Source organism: Procambarus clarkii, chromosome 6 (genome assembly GCF_040958095.1).
Source record: "Procambarus clarkii isolate CNS0578487 chromosome 6, FALCON_Pclarkii_2.0, whole genome shotgun sequence".
Classification (NCBI taxonomy): Eukaryota; Metazoa; Arthropoda; class Malacostraca; order Decapoda; family Cambaridae; genus Procambarus; species Procambarus clarkii.
The window spans coordinates 31,311,307-31,331,306 of NC_091155.1; the positions used below are offsets into that span (position 1 = coordinate 31,311,307).

Here is a 20,000-nt window from a genome sequence, read left to right on the forward strand (position 1 = left end):
GGTTCAACCACGTTCGCATTTATTATGTCGTGTGATGGTCAACATTTTCTTCTTGAATCATGCAGCATTCTATATTGTCTTCCTCCGGTTTAACTTGAATCACGAATCATTCCATTGACTTAGTCGAGGTTTCACGCGGTGTGCCACAGATGCTCGGCGTGCGGGAAGCAGCTGCTCCCGGGGGACGAGTTCGCGCTCAGAGAAGACGGCCTCTACTGCCGACATGACTTCGACTCCTTCGAGAAGAAAGCCAACGCTGAGAACAACAACACCACCAACATTAACAACAACGAACTCAAAGGTTAGTGGGATAAAAGGGAGGGGGTGAAGTACTAATGGTTGGGATAGTGGGGGGGGGGGTTGAGCTTCGGTTCTTTGGTCCCGCCTCTTGACGAGGGAAAGAAGCGGGACCAAAAAGGGTGACGGGAAGGGAAAGACGTTTTAGTGGGGTAATGCATGTGAGGAGGGTAGTAGGCATAATTAGAGAAGCAACGCAGGCATGTGTTAGCATGACTGAAGGAAGGAGGGCTTTGCAACACCTATGAGGGTCTTCAGGGGCTTTGCAACACCTATGAGGGTCTTCAGGGGCTTTGCAACACCTATGAGGGTCTTCAGGGGCTTTGCAACACCTATGAGGGTCTTCAGGGGCTTTGCAACACCTATGAGGGTCTTCAGGGGCTTTGCAACACCTATGAGGGTCTTCAGGGGCTTTGCAACACCTATGAGGGTCTTCAGGGGCTTTGCAACACCTATGAGGGTCTTCAGGGGCTTTGCAACACCTATGAGGGTCTTCAGGGGCTTTGCAACACCTATGAGGGTCTTCAGGGGCTTTGCAACACCTATGAGGGTCTTCAGGGGCTTTGCAACACCTATGAGGGTCTTCAGGGGCTTTGGAACACCTATGAGGGTCTTCAGGGGCTTTGCAACACCTATGAGGGTCTTCAGGGGCTTTGCAACACCTATGAGGGTCTTCAGGGGCTTTGCAACACCTATGAGGGTCTTCAGGGGCTTTGCAACACCTATGAGGGTCTTCAGGGGCTTTGGAACACCTATGAGGGTCTTCAGGGGCTTTGGAACACCTATGAGGGTCTTCAGGGGCTTTGCAACACCTATGAGGGTCTTCAGGGGCTTTGGAACACCTATGAGGGTCTTCAGGGGCTTTGCAACACCTATGAGGGTCTTCAGGGGCTTTGCAACACCTGTGAGAGCGTCGAGGGCTTTACAACTGTACAGGCGTCGAGGGCTTTACAACACCTGTGAGAGCGTCGAGGGCTTTACAACTGTTAAGGCGTCGATGGCTTTACAAACCCTGTGAGGGGTGTCGAAGGCTTTGCAACACCTATTAGAGAGAGAAAAGGGTGGAGAGATAAGAGAGGTTGAATGAGGGCGGAGGGATGAGGCCAGTTAACCACTACACAAACAAACAAACGCGGGAGATGTCAACACAATCCTCAGAATGTATTGCTTAAATTCCTGTTAATTTTCCTTGCTTCCACTTATACATTTTTAACTTTTAATATTTTGTGTGTACGTTGTCTCTTGTGTCGAGCAGTATATTAACAACACTGACGACTTAGTAACGGTGTTCTCAGTAGGTTAGACATGTATACTGCATGTATGAGTTTGGGTGGATATAAATAGGTTCTACCTCATATGTGGCAATAGACTTTATGCAGTTCTTATATTGACAACAGTGTAGACTTAGTTACAGTGTTTCCAGTTTGTCTTTTGAGAGTGAATAAGTTGCTGTTATCTCCTCTATTTGTTCCCGTTAAAAGTTTAATTGTTTAGCGTCCACTTGTCCTTTCTTAAGTGTGTTTGTCGTCCCTTCTTGGCGTTCTTCAAGGATGTTTGTGTCCTTCTCAATTCTTGGCATTCCTGAAGGAGGTTTGTTGTTCGATTCCCATGTTGGTGTTCCTTAAGGATGTGTCTTGTCCTCCCAACGTTCCTCAAGGATGTGTCTCGTCCCTCTCCCAACGTTCCTCAAGGATGTGTCTTGTCCTCCCAACGTTCCTCAAGGATGTGTCTCGTCCCTCTCCCAACGTTCCTCAAGGATGTGTCTTGTCCTCCCAACGTTCCTCAAGGATGTGTCTCGTCCCTCTCCCAACGTTCCTCAAGGATGTGTCTTGTCCTCCCAACGTTCCTCAAGGATGTGTCTTGTCCCTCTCCCAACGTTCCTCAAGGATGTGTCTTGTCCTCCCAACGTTCCTCAAGGATGTGTCTTGTCCTCTCAACGTTCCTCAAGGATGTGTCTTGTCCTCCCAACGTTCCTCAAGGATGTGTCTTGTCCTCTCAACGTTCCTCAAGGATGTGTCTTGTCCTCCCAACGTTCCTCAAGGATGTGTCTTGTCCTCTCAACGTTCCTCAAGGATGTGTCTTGTCCTCCCAACGTTCCTCAAGGATGTGTCTTGTCCTCCCAACGTTCCTCAAGGATGTGTCTTGTCCTCCCAACGTTGCTCACAGTTTCTCCAACAATATCATTCTCTCCTGCAGGTGAGGGGAAACCGGTACGGAAGGAACGACGAGAGGGGAAAACTACGAGGGTACGCACTGTGCTCAACGAGAAGCAGCTACACACGCTAAGGTTAGTGAATCACGAGAGAGAGAGAGAGAGAGAGAGAGATATCATCCTCCATACTTGGAGGATACTCGCAACACAACCATTTAAGACTTGGAGTTATAACTTGAGAATAATCCCTGTTCAGGACACAGGTTCACTTGTTAGTTTTACATGTAAACTATTACTGGAAATGTAATATGCTTTTAGACCATCACAAATATCTAGATAACTATGGGGGGGGGGGAGGTGTGGTATGTCATGGTAATGGGTTTGCTCTGAAGACAGGCTCCCAGTACACACCTGTATATGTTGTACACCTGTTGCTCTGAAGACAGGCTCCCAGTACACACCTGTACATGTTGTACACCTGTTGCTCTGAAGACAGGCTCCCAGTACACACCCGCACATGATGTACACCTGTTGCTCTGAAGACAGGCTCCCAGTACATGTTGTACACCTGTTGCTCTGAAGACAGGCTCCCAGTACACACCTGTACATGTTGTACACCTGAGAGCGGGATCTTTGATATCATGTGTCACCTACACCCACTTCCCCCTCTCCCCTTCACCTTCCCTGCGGGCACGATATCCAGTAATGGTGCTGATTCCTCGTTGAATCAAGAATAACAGCGTTAATTCAGCGTATCATCAATATTGATACAGTGTTACACCAACGTTATGTGGCCATATTTGGCCTGGGGGAGAGAGGGAGTTGCTCGCTGCGTCCCCCCCTGACGTCTGCCTGTCCTCCTTCAGAACCTGCTACGCCGCCAACTGCCGGCCGGACGCCCTGATGAAGGAGCAGCTGGTGGAGATGACGGGGCTGTCTCCGCGGGTCATCAGAGTCTGGTTCCAGAACAAGCGGTGTAAGGACAAGAAGCGCTCCATCCTAATGAAACAGATGCAGCACGAAAAGGTATGGGAGGTGAGCCGAAATCCCCGTTTATTCTAGCTCTTAAGGTCTGGTTTTAATTCTAAGTCATGGTTTTAGTTCTAAGTCATGGTTTGAGACGTGGGTGTGAAGAGTGGAATGAGGAGGTGGATCGCAGATGGACAAGAAGTGGTTGACGGGGAGGTGGATGAAGGGGAAATGGATGTGATGAGGTGGGTGAGAAGTAGACGAGGAGAGATGGATAATGAAAGGTGTGTGTGATAGTGTTATATTTAATGTTTTATTCTGTACTTTATTTGTTGAAATGACTACTGAAACAGCATGAGGGGAAGAGAGGGAGGGAGGGAGGGAGAGAGGGCTATAGAAGAGAAGAAAGGGAGAAGGAAAGGGAAGAGAGAGAGAAGAGAGATTGAGAGTGAGAGATAGATGAGGATTAACTCCTTATCTAGATTATACTTATAAGAAATACTATTAATTTATATTTTATTCCATTTTGTTTATAAATTGTATCATTTACTTTCTCTTATCTCACAGTTACAGGTTTATTTATGTTACCACTTTCTTCACAACTTTTGTGTGTCTCAAAATTGTCTTCGTCATCACTTAATATAATTCAGTACTTATATGTGAGTGTATACTTGCCTCATAAGTGTAGCGTCACGTGTAAGTGCCTCATAATACGTGAGGAGAGGGAGCAAGCCGTCATGAGTACCGTGAGTTACCGGGGGATTATTCTACCGTAACTCACGGACACACACTGTAGGCACTCGTAACCTTACATACATGACAAAGTCTTTGTCATGTTTATATGACAAAGAGTGCTGGGAAGACGGGACACCAAGAGCGTAGCTCTCATCCTGTAACTACACTTAGATAATTACACACACACACACACACACACACACACACACACACACACACACACACACACACACACACACACACACACACACACACACACACACACACACACACACAGGGTTACGTAGCCCCACACACACACAGGGTTACGGGGCCTCGTAGCCTGGTGGATAGCGCGCAGGACTCGTAATTCTGTTGCGCGGGTTCGATTCCCGCACGAGGCAGAAACAAATGGGCAAAGTTTCTTTCACCCTAAGTGCCCCTGTTACCTAGCAGTAAATAGGTACCTGGGTGTTAGTCAGCTGTCACGGGCTGCTTCCTGGGGTGTGTGTGTGTGTGGTGAAAAAAAAAAGAAAAAAAAAAAGAAAGTAGTTAGTAAAACAGTTGATTGACAGTTGAGAGGCGGGCCGAAAGAGCAAAGCTCAACCCCCGCAAAACACAACAACTAGTAAACAACTAGTAAACACACACACACACACACACACACACACACACACACACACACACACACACACACACACACACACACACACACACACACACACACACACACAGTGTTCCCAGCCACACCCTGCGCCTGTAGCCACATTATTCCTCACCTCAGCCAGAGCATGGCTAGGGTGAGGGATGGAGCCAAGGGCAAGGTGAAGGATGCAATGGCTAGAGTGAGGGTTTGGGAGGTAGTTAGTAATTAGTTAAAATTTCCACGGTTCCATAACAACAACACAGAATGAAAAATCTATAATTTTAACCTTGGAGTATAAGATCCATGATTAAATATTATTCTTAGCTGTCCATGAAGGATAACTTTCTCAATATAAACAAAAATCCACTTGTTAGATAATCCAGGGGATGTTCTCAGCGTGGACCACTTAAGCAGTAAGTGTGCCACACACGCTGGGAGTCTCCACAGTCACACGTGGGGCAGACTTGCCCTTGTACGTGGCTGAGGATTAATTTCGTATATACTATTTATACTTTTTGTAATAAGCTCAAGGCCGTTTTACATTGTTGTGGTTGGCTATAGCTGGTTCAGAGCTTCACCAGCTCTCCACATCTTCCGGAGATTGCCAGTCCCAATAGTGGTGTCAAATTGATGTTGACAGTGCATGAGTGCACGGGGGAGTTGTGTAAAACCCTGGTTTGTGTCTCGGAGAGGCTGCAGGATCCAAGTAAGTCCAGTAGAACTTCTGGTTTCAACTCTTTTTGACCATGTCGTAGCTCAGTTGATCTTCCCAGCGTCTGGGAAGATCTCGGACGTAGGTTCGAATCCTCGTCACGGCCCTTGTGGATTTGTTCATTTGACTAGTTGGATGACTAGCACAAGTCATCCAATTATCTCCAACACCAAAGGATGTAGTGAAGGCCTTGAAGGGTACTTGCAGCACTCAGTAACGAAACTTAAATTGGAATGCCCACGGGATGGGTATGGGGTGCATAATAAAGAAATTGGAATGTCTTAACGTAAGTATACCTTGACCTAAGTTATTTCAAGATAACCTCACGATAACTACCAATGGCTATGAGAATAGGCTGAGATTTCCGAGAGAAAAGTTGGTGCAATAGGGAATTGTGGGGTGAGGAAGGGAATGGTTGGTCAACCTTGTGTAGCTTCCGGGAATCAACGGCCCCATGGCCCGGTCTCCGACCAGGCCTCCCTGTTGGTTGTCTGGTCAAACAGGCTGTTGGACGCAGCTGCTCGCAGCCTGACGTGTAAATCACAGCCTGGTTGATAAAGTATAGGCTAATTGAGTAAGGGAGGGAATGATAGGGTGAGGGAGGGAATTGTAAAGTGAGGGAGGGTTCGGAAGATTGGGGGAGGAAAAGATATGATAGGGTGATAGAGGGCATGGTAGGGTGAGGGAGAGAACGGTAGGGTGAGGGAGGCTATTCGGGCTTCACTTAGTAAATGTAAACACAGATGTCACGTGGTTGACTAGAGGGAGGGAGGGAGAGATATCCCGAGTGAGAGGACGTGGGAGGGAGAGATACCTCAAGTGAGAGGACGTGGGAGGGAGAGATACCTCAAGTGAGAGGACGTGGGAGGGAGAGAAGAGCCTTCATAATAATAATAAAGTATACATCAGCTCTTATGACCTCATAATAATGTATACATCAGCTCTCATGACCTCACAATACAGTATACAGCAAGTAACCACCAGTAGCTCACAATAATACAAGGACTTGGGCCAGGGTGTATAATGAAGCTTGGTTACAACTGTGGCAGTCTCAGGGTCACTGCAGTGCTACACCTGACCCTGTGAGACCTGGATTGGATCTTCCTTACCTATCCCTTCCCATCGTCCCTCCGTCCCCCTATCTTCCCTCGCCTGCTCCTCTTACCTCCTTCCCCATCTCCCCCCTATAATCCCCGGCCATCCTCTCCCCTACCTGCCTATCCCCCACCTGCCTATCCCCCACCTGCCTATCCCCTACCTGCCTATCCCCCAACCCTACCCACAGTTTAATCCACCCGTCATCCCACCCTCCCTCCCGCACTGCTCCCCGCCTCAACACCGCTTTAGAGCCACCCGCTAAAGTAAGCAATGTGTAAAACCCGCTAATTTCACGCCCAAGAATTTCCCTCTTTCTCACTCCAGGAACACCGCCGTCACCAAGTCCACGGAGGACGGGGGGGAAGGGGGGGGGGAGGATTGGTGGCAGTGTTGTCAGTGGTTATGGTGGTGGCTGCGGCTGCGGTGGTGGCGGCGGCTGCGGCGGGGCTGGCCAGGGTGCCGCCTCCGCCACAACTATCACGTGACGATGTACACTGGGTGTGCGGGAGACGAGCGAGCCACACTTTTTAAGGTAACATCAATGGCTCCGTCGGCCGCTGTGTTTGACCGACAATTCAACTCTAAAGACCCAAGTCATTAGGAGCAGAGTCAATATTTGGCGGAAAGTCTCCGGCGCGCGGCTTTTGATCGCGATAACCAGACGAATTTTTGGGCGGGCGGCAGCCAGCGGTGTAATCAGAGCCGGGGGCGGGGGCCTGGTGGTCACCTGGTGGGGGGGGGGACCTGGTGGTCACCTGGTGGGGGGGGGGACCTGGTGGGGGTCACCTGGTGGGGGTCACCTGGTATTGGTGGTCACCTGGTGGTGGGGGTCACCTGGTGGTGGTGGTCACCTGGTGGTGGTGGTCACCTTGTGTGGGGGTCACCTGGTGGTGGTCACCTGGTGGTGGTCACTTGGTGGGGGGGGGTGACCTGGTGGTCACCTGGTGGGGGTCGACCCCCAGAGGAGAGTGCCAGGGGTCAACCCCAGAGGAGAGTGCCAGGGGTCAACCCCAGAGGAGAGTGCCAGGAGGTCGGAATACTGACACAATATAATCTACAGAGAGAGAGAGAGAGAGAGAGAGAGAGAGAGAGAGAGAGAGAGAGAGAGAGAGAGAGAGAGAGAGAGAGAGAGAGAGAGAGAGAGAGAGAGAGAGACCATTTAAACAGATGACATCCTACAGACACTACAGGAAAGCTAATTATTATTATGAATACTATGACTAAACACTGGATTTCAGACGCAATAACAACCACAAATCAAATAAATTTGTTTCAGTGAGAGCTACGAAGCTAATTTAATGAAAGAAAACGAGCTATTTTCCCCATGTCACAGCTGTTTAAGACCAAAAGGGTACTAACTTGCAATTGCTTAACCACAATAACAGAGGCAATAATGCAAACCAGACTAAAAGAGCTATACACACACCCTTAACAAAAACATTGGATTAATGGGGCCCCTGGAGTGAAAAAAAACATTAAATGGGTTCTAATTGAATATAAAATAATATAGAGAAGTCGAGGTTTAAGTTTGAAATAATCATCACGAATTGTGATAATAAATCAAACAAAATCGACACTAAATACGGTACGAAGCACAGTACCACAAGGTACGGTATGAAGCACACAGTACCACAAGGTACGGTATGAAGCACAGTACCACAAGGTACGGTACAAAGCACAGTACCACAAGGTACAGTTCAGGCAACGTTACCCTACTCGTCCCTATATCAGACGTGAACCAGATGACAACCCACAGTTCCCTGTCACCCTTCCATGTCACCCTTCCCTGTCACCCTTCCCTGTCACCCTTCCCTGTCACCCTTCCCTGTCACCCTTCCCTGTCACCCTTCCCTGTCACCCCTCCCTGTCACCCTTCCCTGTCACCCTTCCCTGACAACTGGAAAATTGCCATCAAAACCTACTTGGGTGGAAGACGGGCACCAATCAGCTATAAGAACAAAGACAGCAGAGGACCTCTTGCCCCATACAAGTCACCACCTGCTGGTAAACAAAGATGTCTTCGAAGATGAGTGAAACAAGTTAGATCAACATTGGCAAACGACCTAACGTTCATAGGTCGTTTTGGATCACTGAAGCAAACTAACAAACTTTGCTTGAGAGAGAGAGAGAGAGAGAGAGAGAGAGAGAGAGAGAGAGAGAGAGAGAGAGAGAGAGAGAGAGAGAGAGAGAGAGAGAGAGAGGGGGGGGGGAGGTGATAGGTTCCATAATAAAAAACTTCAAAATGAGTAACCTTGAACCACCAATGAGGTTCTGGCTCGTCTGGAGGATTCTTCTGTACTTACATCTCCTTTCAAGACAGATAAACATATCCGAGGTAGAAATATATAGAGATATTCTTGCTTCCATGCATTGAATACAAGTAAATTTTAAACTACTTGAATCACTAAAATAGAGCATTTAAACTGCTGGAACCACTTCAGTAGAGCATTTAAAACTGCTGGAACCACTTCAATAGAGCATTTAAAACTGCTGGAACCACTTCAATAGAGCATTTAAAACTGCTGGAACCACTTCAATAGAGCGTTTAAACTACTAGAACCTCTTCAGTAAAGCAGTTAAAATATTGAAACCGTCCAAAGTCTCATCTGTAAGTGCAAGCTCTGAACACAAGAGCGAACACACATTCATAAGTATATGTATATATATGTACATGTATGTATGTGTACATGTATATATAACATCAATAATTGTGTAATTAGCGCCAAAAGATTGTTATTTGCTTAGCTAAACGAACTAGAGGGTTCAGTTCCTGAACCGATTATATGCCTCTGTAATCCTTTACACCACCGCCCACGGGATGGGTATGGGGTTCATAATAATGAAATTGAATTCATTGAGTGACGTTCGTAGTGATACAAGAAATTCACTCCGTACACTCTCTCGAGCTAATATTACTTATTATTATCGATAAGTTAGGTTAGTGTAGCATACTTGTGTAAACACACATTATTTATATATATAAAATGTTTGTAATGTAAATAATTAACTCGGTGATATATACTTTACGGTGATTCCGCGAGGAAATTACTGCAATGTTTAGTATTGTGTTCTAATGTTTAGAGCTGCATTAAACATGTTTAGATGGCTTTTTGGCAGCAATGTTTACTAGCGTGACAGATGTTTAGTGCTGTGCTGAAGACACAAGTTTACCGCGTACGTTGAAGGTGGAAAAAAGTGATCTTGCAAACATGGTTTTTGTCGGGTTTCCTAAGGCGCGGGTGTCAAGAGGGCCGCAGTCTAAATACATAGCAATCCTTGGCGAGGGAGGGAATTGTCAGGGGAAAGCGCCAAGCCATTACGCCAAGCCATCCAGCGCTGGGAAGGGGTCAGGATAAGGATTTGGGATGGGACGGGGGAAAGGAATGGTGCCCAACTACTTGAACGGTCGGGGATTGAACGAAGACCTGCATGAAGCGAGACCGTCGCTCTACCGTCCTGTGCAGTCCTTGGTGAATTATTTAATGTTTGTGCCTGAAAGATTGAGCTGTCCAAGTCCAACTCTTGTTGGACTCAATTGTTGTTGTTGGACTCAACTCTTGTTGGACTCAGTTGGACTCAATTGAGTCCAACTCTTGGACCCCACCTTTCTAGCCGTCGGCTGTCTATTGTACTCATTCCCGATTTCATTTTCTCAGGTGTAGACTCGCCTAGCTGTGCTTGCGGGGGTAAAGCTTCGGCTCTTTGGTCCCGCCTTTCAACTGTCAGTCTACTGGTGTATAGATTTCTGAGCCTACTGGGATCTATCATATCATTTGAAACTGTGTATTGAGTCTGCCTACACCACATCACTTCCTAATGCATTCCATTTATTAACTTCTGATATTGAAAGCGTTCTCATGTCTCTGTGGCTCATTTGGGTACTCAGTTTCCACTTGTGTACCCTTATGCGAGTATCACCCATGTTAAATAATCCATCCTTATCTACCCTGTCAATTCTCCTTATCACTTTGTATGCGGTGATCATGTCTTCCCGAGCTCTTCTGTCTTCCAACGACATGAGGTGTAATTCACGCAGCCCTTCCTCTTAACTCATGCCTCTTAGTTCTGGGACTATACTAGTGGCATACCTTTGAATCTTCTCCAACTTCGTCTAGTGCTTGACAATGTACGGGCTCCATGCTGGGGCCGCATACTCCAGGATTGGTCTTACATATGTGGTATACAAGGTTCTAAATAATTCCTTACATAAGTTTCTAAAGGCAGATCTGATATTAGCCAGCCTCTCATACGCCGCTGATGATTTTCTTTTGGTGTGGACTTCATGAAACAAGTTCGGTGTGATATCAACTCCTAGATCTGTCCGTTTCGTGGAAGACTTCGTTTCTCATTCGGTCCCCTGTGTTTGGCCGCCTGTTCCCTCCACCTAGTTCGATTACTTTACATGTACTTGGTTGCGTTGAACTTTAATAGCCATTTGTTAGACCATTCCTTCAGTTTGTCCAGGTCATCTTGTAGCCTCTTGTTGTCTTCCTCGTGCCTGTGTGTGTACGGACCAATTTGTGCCTGCAGGAACGAGCATTGGCTCTGGGATCCATATATAGTGTGTGTGTGTGTGTGTGTGTGTGTGTATATTTGTCAGTATTCACGTATGTGTGCACCCTGGGTCAAGCATCAGCTCGTGGGCTCTGCCTTTCAGTCGCCTTTTGAAATGTGCCCGGACCCCCATTGATTTCTATCATACCTACTTTTAAAATTGTCTAAGATGATAGCCTACACTACTCCTCAAGTACTCCATGTCAGGAATCAAGTCAGGTGAAGGCGGAGCGAGGTCAGGCAGATGAAGACGGGCATGGAGGATACCCTTCAAGATGAAATATTAAATTTTTTTTATTAAAGTATTGCAACAGAAACGGGGCGAAATAATAACTTGATGAAAGGATTGGAGCCCTGAGCTTCAGGATTTATGTCACGGTTCAAGCAATATAACAGGTTAGTGGGTTATCCAGCTCAATCCCTTCCCCTGAACACGACCCGGAAATGGATTTTACATCTAGGTTCTTAATTATGGGATTGGCATAGAAGGATAGGCATTGTTCACCTTGAACGGAGGTCAGGAATGCTGCCGAAATATTTTCTGAGTTAGAAAGATGGTGTGGAAGAGGTGGACGAGTTGTGGAGTGGAGTATTGCAGCAGGTGGAGTGGGACGGTGGGACGGGTGGCTAGTTTCAGGAGGTGGGTAGGAAGGAGTATGGGAAGGAGTAGGAAGGGGCGGGGAGGGTGCATGGGATGGAGATGTGGGAGGGATAGGCTGAATTAGAAGGTAGGTGAGAGTCTGGAGGCTTAAGCAGTTGGAAAGTATGGTAGGGAAGGGATAGGCAGTAGAGAGTGGGGGGGGGGGGGAGATAGAGAGAAGGATAGGCAGGAGAGAGAGAGAGAGGAGGGGAAGCTAGAGGGAAGGGTAGGGAGAAGGAGAGCGGGCCGGGAGGAAGGTAACACTATACTGAGGGTAGTATTTGTCCTCCACGGCCCTCTGCTAACGTCAACACTCTCCCTCCCTCCATCATTCCCTCTCTCCATCATTCCCTGTTTCCTCCCTCATCTTCCTCTTCCTCTCCCAATGCCTATCTGTGTCTGTCTCTCTGCTCGTTTGCCTGCCTATCCTATCTACCTGTCTTCCTTCTCTCTCCCTCCCTCCCTCTTCCTTCTCTCTCTCTCTCTCTCCCTCTCTTTCTCCTTCTCTCCCTCCCTCTCAACACCAACATAACAAGTGTTATGATCACTATACAAGTACAGAGGTGTTGTTGTCCATCATCACCTCATTAAGAACCTTGGGTCAGAGCTTCCGTCTGATCAGTTGGCGAGTTTTATAGCACACGTTTTGTTTCTAACTTGTTGAAACACCTTCAACACCTTCATTGCTCAACACCTTGTGTAGCTCGAGTTGCAGTTGTTTCCTGGAACAAGACCCACCAATCGGTTTACAACCAGGTCCCCAATTACTGCTAGGTAAATAGGGGCGAACAGTTAAGGTCCGGTACCTAGTCAACCCTCCCTATCCGGGGCTCGAACCCGACGGAATTCGCTTGCAAGGCGCTGGGCGATCTTGCCACACCTGCACCAGTGACAAAAGATGCCTTGTGTGGCTCTGGACATGTCAACGATTGTGTGGTGAACCTGGTGGGGAAACCTGGTGAACAGAGCTTTGGTGTTAATGTTCCACAGTGATATGATCCATATGAAGGTCAAGAGTGAGGGATCAGTACTGGAGCCTCGCCCATGTCCAGACACCAACAGCTGGTGGCTGAACATCTTGTGTTAAAGGAGCCGTTGTCCACGAAGTTTGGTCAGGTGGGAGACTTTGAGGATGTTAGTCTTGTACTGGCTATCTTTATGTTGAAGGTTCATGAAATAACAAGGTCCAATTAGCGCGCTCTGTTACAAAGGGAGATGACAAGTCCAGTTAGCAGGTGATTGATGAAGATTAAGGCACCCAAAAGATGGCACGGGCATGAATAGCCCGTAAGTGGTGGCCCTTTTGAGCCATTGCCAATATCAATAGATGATACTGGAGATCTGTGGAGGTGCGACTGCACCCTGCGTGACGGGAGATGTCCCCCGTCCAGTTAGCAGAGGAGCGCTTCCCAATCCACATGTCGGTATGACAGACCCACCTGGGGCTCACGGATCCAGAAATCGAGGACAGGATGCGGAGAGTGGAAACTCAAGAGTGGTGCATATAGCGGCGAGTGAACCTGAACTTCATGTAGAAAGTTTTGGAGTCGCTGCTGGCGAGCAATTAAGAGTTTTCTAATGTTGAAGAGTCATGGCGACCTTCACTCGCCAGACTCGGCACAGAGCTCTTGTTGGTCATTCAAGAATTGAAGTATAGCTGGGCTTGTGAGCCAGCCCGTTCTCACGAGCGTTCCAAACGTCAAGGAACTGCCGTACTAAAGTGCCTTTATCCTAACCTACCAGAGGACCCACGAACAGAAAACGGGACATTATGTCATTTCGCCAGCCGCTACCATTTTCTGGTACGATAGTTTTTGGCCTTAGGTAAAGCATACGTCAAAATGCGACGTGTTATCAGGAGGATGAGTTGTGTGAGCTGAATTTGTTTTCACCCCTCACCCAGGGGCCTGACAGCTGAGTGGAAAGCGCTTCGGATTCGTAGTCCCGAGGTTCCTGGTTCGATCCCCGGTGGAGGCGGAAACAAATGGGCAGAGTTTATTTCACCCTGATGCTCTGTTCACCTAGCAGTAAATAGGTACCTGGGAGCTAGACAGCTGCTACGGGCTGCTTCCTGGGGGGGGGGGTGTAACAAAAAGGAGGCCTGGTCGAGGACCGGGCCGCGGGGACGCTAAGCCCCGAAATCATCTCAAGATGACCTCAAGATAACCCCAGGATATCCGTTTTCTGATTGGTCACCGTCTCTTCCGTCCGACTAAACGCAAGTGCCTGAAGTTGCACCATCTGTCTCTCTGTCTCTCTGTCAGTCTGTCTGTCTGTCTGTCTGTCTGTCTGTCTGTCTGTCTGTCTGTCTGTCTCTCTGTCTGTCTCTCTGTCTGTCTGTCTCTCTGTCTGTCTCTCTGTCTGTCTGTCTCTCTGTCTGTCTGTCTGTCTGTCTCTCTGTCTGTCTGTCTGTCTGTCTCTCTGTCTGTCTGTCTGTCTCTCTGTCAGTCTGTCTGTCTGTCTCTCTGTCTCTCTGTCTCTGTCAGTCTGTCTGTCTGTCTGTCTGTCTGTCTCTCTGTCTCTCTGTATCTCAACCCGCTCTTACTGGGCCGTCACTTTGTCTTCGGAAGATGTGAAGGAAGAGTTGAGCTTTGAGGTTAGTGTATGGGGGTTGAGGGAAGGCTGGTGAAGTACAGGAAGTGCCCCTGCATCACTACGAAGAGGTAGTGATGGAGGGAGAGGGAGTGAGGGAGATACAGTGAGTGTTGCAGGGAGTGAGGGAGATACAGTGAGTGTTGCAGGGAGCGAGGGAGATACAGTGGGTGTTGGAGGGAGTGAGGGAGATACAGTGAGTGTTGCAGGGAGTGAGGGAGATACAGTGAGTGTTGGAGGGAGTGAGGGAGATACAGTGAATGTTGGAGGGAGTGAGGGAGATACAGTGAGTGTTGCAGGGAGTGAGGGAGATACAGTGAGTGTTGCAGGGAGTGAGGGAGATACAGTGAGTGTTGCAGGGAGTGAGGGAGATACAGTGAGTGTTGCAGGGAGTGAGGGAGATACAGTGAGTGTTGCAGGGAGCGAGGGAGATACAGTGGGTGTTGGAGGGAGTGAGGGAGATACAGTGAGTGTTGCAGGGAGTGAGGGAGATACAGTGAGTGTTGGAGGGAGTGAGGGAGATACAGTGAGTGTTGCAGGGAGTGAGGGAGATACAGTGAGTGTTGGAGGGAGCGAGGGAGATACAGTGGGTGTTGCAGGGAGTGAGGGAGATAACAGTGAGTGTTGCAGGGAGTGAGGGAGATACAGTGAGTGTTGGAGGGAGTGAGGGAGATACAGTGAGTGTTGCAGGGAGTGAGGGAGATACAGTGAGTGTTGGAGGGAGTGAGGGAGATACAGTGAGTGTTGGAGGGAGTGAGGGAGATACAGTGAGTGTTGGAGGGAGTGAGGGAGATACAGTGAGTGTTGCAGGGAGTGAGGGAGATACAGTGAGTGTTGCAGGGAGTGAGGGAGATACAGTGAGTGTTGGAGGGAGTAAGGGAGATACAGTGAGTGTTGCAGGGAGTGAGGGAGATACAGTGAGTGTTGGAGGGAGTGAGGGAGATACAGTGGGTGTTGGAGGGAGTGAGGGAGATACAGTGAGTGTTGGAGGGAGTGAGGGAGATACAGTGAGTGTTGGAGGGAGTGAGAGAGATACAGTGAGTGTTGCAGGGAGTGAGGGAGATACAGTGAGTGTTGGAGGGAGTGAGGGAGATACAGTGAGTGTTGGAGGGAGTGAGGGAGATACAGTGAGTGTTGGAGGGAGTGAGGGAGATACAGTGAGTGTTGCAGGGAGTGAGGGAGATACAGTGAGTGTTGCAGGGAGTGAGGGAGATACAGTGAGTGTTGGAGGGAGTGAGGGAGATACAGTGAGTGTTGGAGGGAGCGAGGGAGATACAGTGGGTGTTGGAGGGAGCGAGGGAGATACAGTGGGTGTTGGAGGGAGCGAGGGAGATACAGTGAGTGTTGGAGGGAGTGAGGGAGATACAGTGGGTGTTGGAGGGAGTGAGGGAGATACAGTGAGTGTTGCAGGGAGTGAGGGAGATACAGTGAGTGTTGCAGGGAGTGAGGGAGATACAGTGAGTGTTGGAGGGAGTGAGGGAGATACAGTGGGTTTTGGAGGGAGTGAGGGAGATACAGTGAATGTTGGAGGGAGTGAGTGAGATACAGTGAGTGTTGGAGGGAGTGAGGGAGATACAGTGAGTGTTGGAGGGAGTGAGGGAGATACAGTGAGTGTTGGAGGGAGTGAGGGAGATACAGTGAGGAATGGAGGGAGTGAGGGAGATACAGTGAGTGTTGGAGGGAGCGAGGGAGATACAGTGGGTGTTGGAGGGAGCGAGGGAGATACAGTGGGTGTTGGAGGGAGTGAGGGAGATACAGTGAATGTTGGAGGGAGTGAGGGAGATACAGTGAGTGTTGCAGGGAGTGAGGGAGATACAGTGAGTGTTGGAGGGAGTGAGGGAGATACAGTGAGTGTTGGAGGGAGCGAGGGAGATACAGTGGGTGTTGGAGGGAGTGAGGGAGATACAGTGAGGAATGGAGGGAGTGAGGGAGATACAGTGAGGGATGGAGGGAGATACAGAAGGTGCGTCGAGGAGTACAGTGTTGGAAGGGAGAGATAGAGGCTGTATGAAGGGAGGGGGGGGGGGTGTTGACACAATTGATCGCGAGGGGGGGGGGGGGGGAGGGGGTGTGTAGTACACTCGCCCGTGGGAACACACACCCTACACTCGCACGTTTGTGTACACTCGCGTATGTACACACGGAGGCATCCCATGTGCACACGTGTCCCCCGTGTACACACATCTGCACACCCTTCTTCCACTCTACAAATCTCACCCCTCCCCCTCACCTACCCCCAGTCAGGACACTGCCACCTACATCATCTTGTGTTACTTATACTGCTGCTGCCTCTCCTGCTGTTGCTGCTGCCTCTCCTGCTGTTGCTGCTGCCTCTCCTGCTGCTGCTGCTGCTGCTTTGTTGCTGCCTTCCCTGGTATTGCTACTGCCTCTCCTGCTGATTTTACTCCTGTTGCTGCTGCTTTTCCTGCTGCTGCTGCCTCTCCTGCTGTTCCTGCTGCCTCTCCTGCTGTTCCTGCTGCCTCTCCTGCTGTTCCTGCTGCCTCTCCTGTTGTACCTGCTGCCTCCTGCTGTACCTGCTGCCTCTCCTGCTGTACCTGCTGCCTCTCCTGCTGTACCTGCTGCCTCTCCTGCTGTACCTGCTGCCTCTCCTGCTGTACCTGCTGCCTCTCCTGCTGTACCTGCTGCCTCTCCTGCTGTTCCTGCTGCCTCTTCTGCTGTACCTGCTGCCTCTCCTGCTGTACCTGCTGCCTCTCCTGCTGTACCTGCTGCCTCTCCTGCTGTACCTGTTGCCTCTCCAGCTGTACCTGCTGCCTCTCCAGCTGTACCTGCTGCCTCTCCAGCTGTACCTGCTGCCTCTCCAGCTGTACCTGCTGCCTCTCCAGCTGTACCTGCTGCCTCTCCAGCTGTACCTGCTGTACCTGCTGCTGCGTCTGCACGTCCTCCTCATGTCTTAGCTGGCACATCCTCCAGCAACAAAAGAGCTCTGGTTTGCCACTCAGACTATGCTCCATTTATGCTAACACTTCTTTCTTCCAAACAACTACGCTCTCATCAACTCCGTTTCCTCCCCCCCCCCCCCCCCCCCAGCCTTCCCGGTTACACCTTTCTTACGAGGCGCGCGTGAGGCTGTCTGCGTAGTATCGAATGCTCTGCTGAAGCGTCAAGGCATAGAATGTTGTGATTATGTCTGCTGGCGCCGTAATGGAAAATGATGAGAAGGAAAGAACAGATTTGTTGAAGACGCGCGGTCTTTAGTGAAAGTTTATTGCGAATGTGTTATTAATCTGGTGCATGGTTTTCAACGTGTAAATGAATTGTTTTTTTTTTTTTTGCGGTCATTGATTTCCAGCAATTTTCCCCGCGAAGATCACCAGTATTTCTAGAGAAACTATCACTGTTATTAGTGATGATAAAGATAGGTGCCAATATCCTATATGAAGGGGACACCACAATGCAGGGAAAGGCTCTCCCTCTCTTCCTTCACCCCTTCCATGCAGCCTTCCCCTCTCTCCATCTTTCCCGCCTTCCAGGGTTCCCGCGTTTTACCACCCAGGCACGAGCGTACACCGTAGAGAATTAAGCTCCCCATCTGGTTCATTTCTCTTCCACAGGAGAAACAAATGGCGCTGCAGGGGATCACGGGCGTGCCGATGGTGGCATCTTCACCTATCCGTCACGACGGGGCGCCCATGGGCGTGGGCATGGGCGGACCAGTCGACGTCACCGCCTACCAGCCGCCCTGGAAGTCCCTGACGGAGTTCGCTCTCACCCACGACCTGGACCGTCTGGACCCCTCCACCCCTCAGTACCAACAGCTCGTCCAACAGGTAGGTGTTACGGTACGCCCGTGCACTGGCACGCCCACACTGTGGGTCTGCACGCCCACACTGAGTCTGCACGCTTATACGCCCTTGTGTTGTCTTCACGCCCATACGTCCGTGAACCGTTTGTCTGCGTTCCAATTAACCTGTATATAGTTAATCTACGGCTGGATTAAGGAGCATTTGACCATTGTTTATGAGAGCGGGCTGCGTCCTCACCAATAGTGCCCACATGCTTGTTCTCCAGCTGCCAACACCCCCTCCCCCCTTCCCCTCCACATGCTGCCAACATCCTCCCTCTCCCCCCACATGCTGCCAACATCCCCCCCCCCCCTCCCCTCTGAACATGCATGACAAACACGTTACTACGTTACTCACCACTTCCAATTGATGACGTTCGAACTTCTCTTGAACAGTGCTTCGTTCACATCCTCGAACCGCACGTCTCTAAATGCTTCATCCACGTGCTGCAAATACAAACAAAAATACAAATAATCCTTAACAGAACATAAACACCTAACTTTACATTATCTAAACCGAAATTCTAATGGACAAAGTTTTTTTCACCTGATGGCACTGTTCACCTAGCAGTAAATAGGTACCGTGGGAGTTAGATAGCTGCTACGGGCTGCTTCCTGGGGATATGTGTGTGTGTTAGAGAGAAATATATGAGATAGATATGACAGAGGAAAATAGGTCGGGAGTCAGTACATAACGTAACCGACGGTAAGAAAGGCGGGGTCCAAGAGCTAGCAGCTCGATCCTGTAGCCACAAATAGTAATACACCCACACAGAAGATACACACGCACACAGCACATACACACGCACACAACACATACACACGCACACAGCACATACACACGCACACAACACATACACACGCACACAACACATACATACGCACACAGCACATACAATACCCACGCACATAGCACACACGCACACATCACACACACACTCAATAGATAACACTCAGTACACACTCAAATACGTTGACACTCGCAAATACACGAACGTAAACATACTCACATTTAAACACATACATACATTCACACATACACAGCTGTATCATAATGTATTCCTGCAGGATTTTAGCACATGCATAAAATAATCGGATCCAAAATTAATATTTTATCTAAACATTAAAACCGTTTATAAAAAACATGAAAATGCTCGTCAAATAATTTGAGACATTGATCTTAAAGAGAACACGTCTATCGTCTCAGAAAACTTTATTATGCGGGGGGGGGGGGATTGTGAAATTGATTATTCAGTTGTAATCAATCAATCAATCCTTCGTGGTCATGGTTTTAAATTGGCTTCACTCGTAAAAAAAAAAAAAAATAGGCAGTGTATGTAAAATTAAACATTGATCTCAAAGAGGAGATGTCTATCTTATCGGAAAACTTTTGCACTCCCTGTCCTGCGATATGTGGTGGGGGACTGTCATAGGACTGTTAGGGAGCCGGTCGGCCGAGCGGACAGCACGCTGGACTTGTGATCCTGTGGTCCTGGGTTCGATCCCAGGCGCCGGCGAGAAACAATGGGCAGAGTTTCTTTCACCCTATGCCCCTGTTACCTAGCAGTAAAATAGGTACCTGGGTGTTAGTCAGCTGTCACGGGCTGCTTCCTGGGGGTGGAGGCCTGGTCGAGGACCGGGCCGCGGGGACACTAAAGCCCCGAAATCATCTCAAGGTAACCTCAAGGTAGGTTGGTCTGGGTCGGTGGAGCCAACCCAGACATTTTAGGGAGCTCGGCTCTCATGGCGACGGACATAGAGGAGGTGAAATGGCCACAGCGTAAAAAATATAGATTAGAGAATACATTTCTCTGGATATCATCG

The 20,000-nt window shown here is 49.0% G+C and overlaps 1 protein-coding gene across 4 annotated transcripts in view; it reads left to right on the top strand.

Annotated features, from left to right (window-relative positions):
* The window catches only part of LOC123753960 (LIM1_Isl and LIM2_Isl domain-containing protein tup), a 74,341-nt gene that overhangs the window by 31,421 nt on the left and 22,920 nt on the right, over positions 1-20,000 (top strand). For 3 of the 4 annotated variants that reach the window (XM_045735982.2, XM_045735980.2, XM_069307962.1), the window contains 4 exons: positions 150-301; positions 2,494-2,584; positions 3,316-3,484; positions 17,947-18,162. In XM_045735982.2, the coding sequence (XP_045591938.1) occupies positions 150-301; positions 2,494-2,584; positions 3,316-3,484; positions 17,947-18,162 (628 nt within the window). The remainder of the gene's footprint in view (positions 1-149; positions 302-2,493; positions 2,585-3,315; positions 3,485-17,946; positions 18,163-20,000) is intronic. The other variant, XM_045735981.2, reaches the window with a different exon arrangement.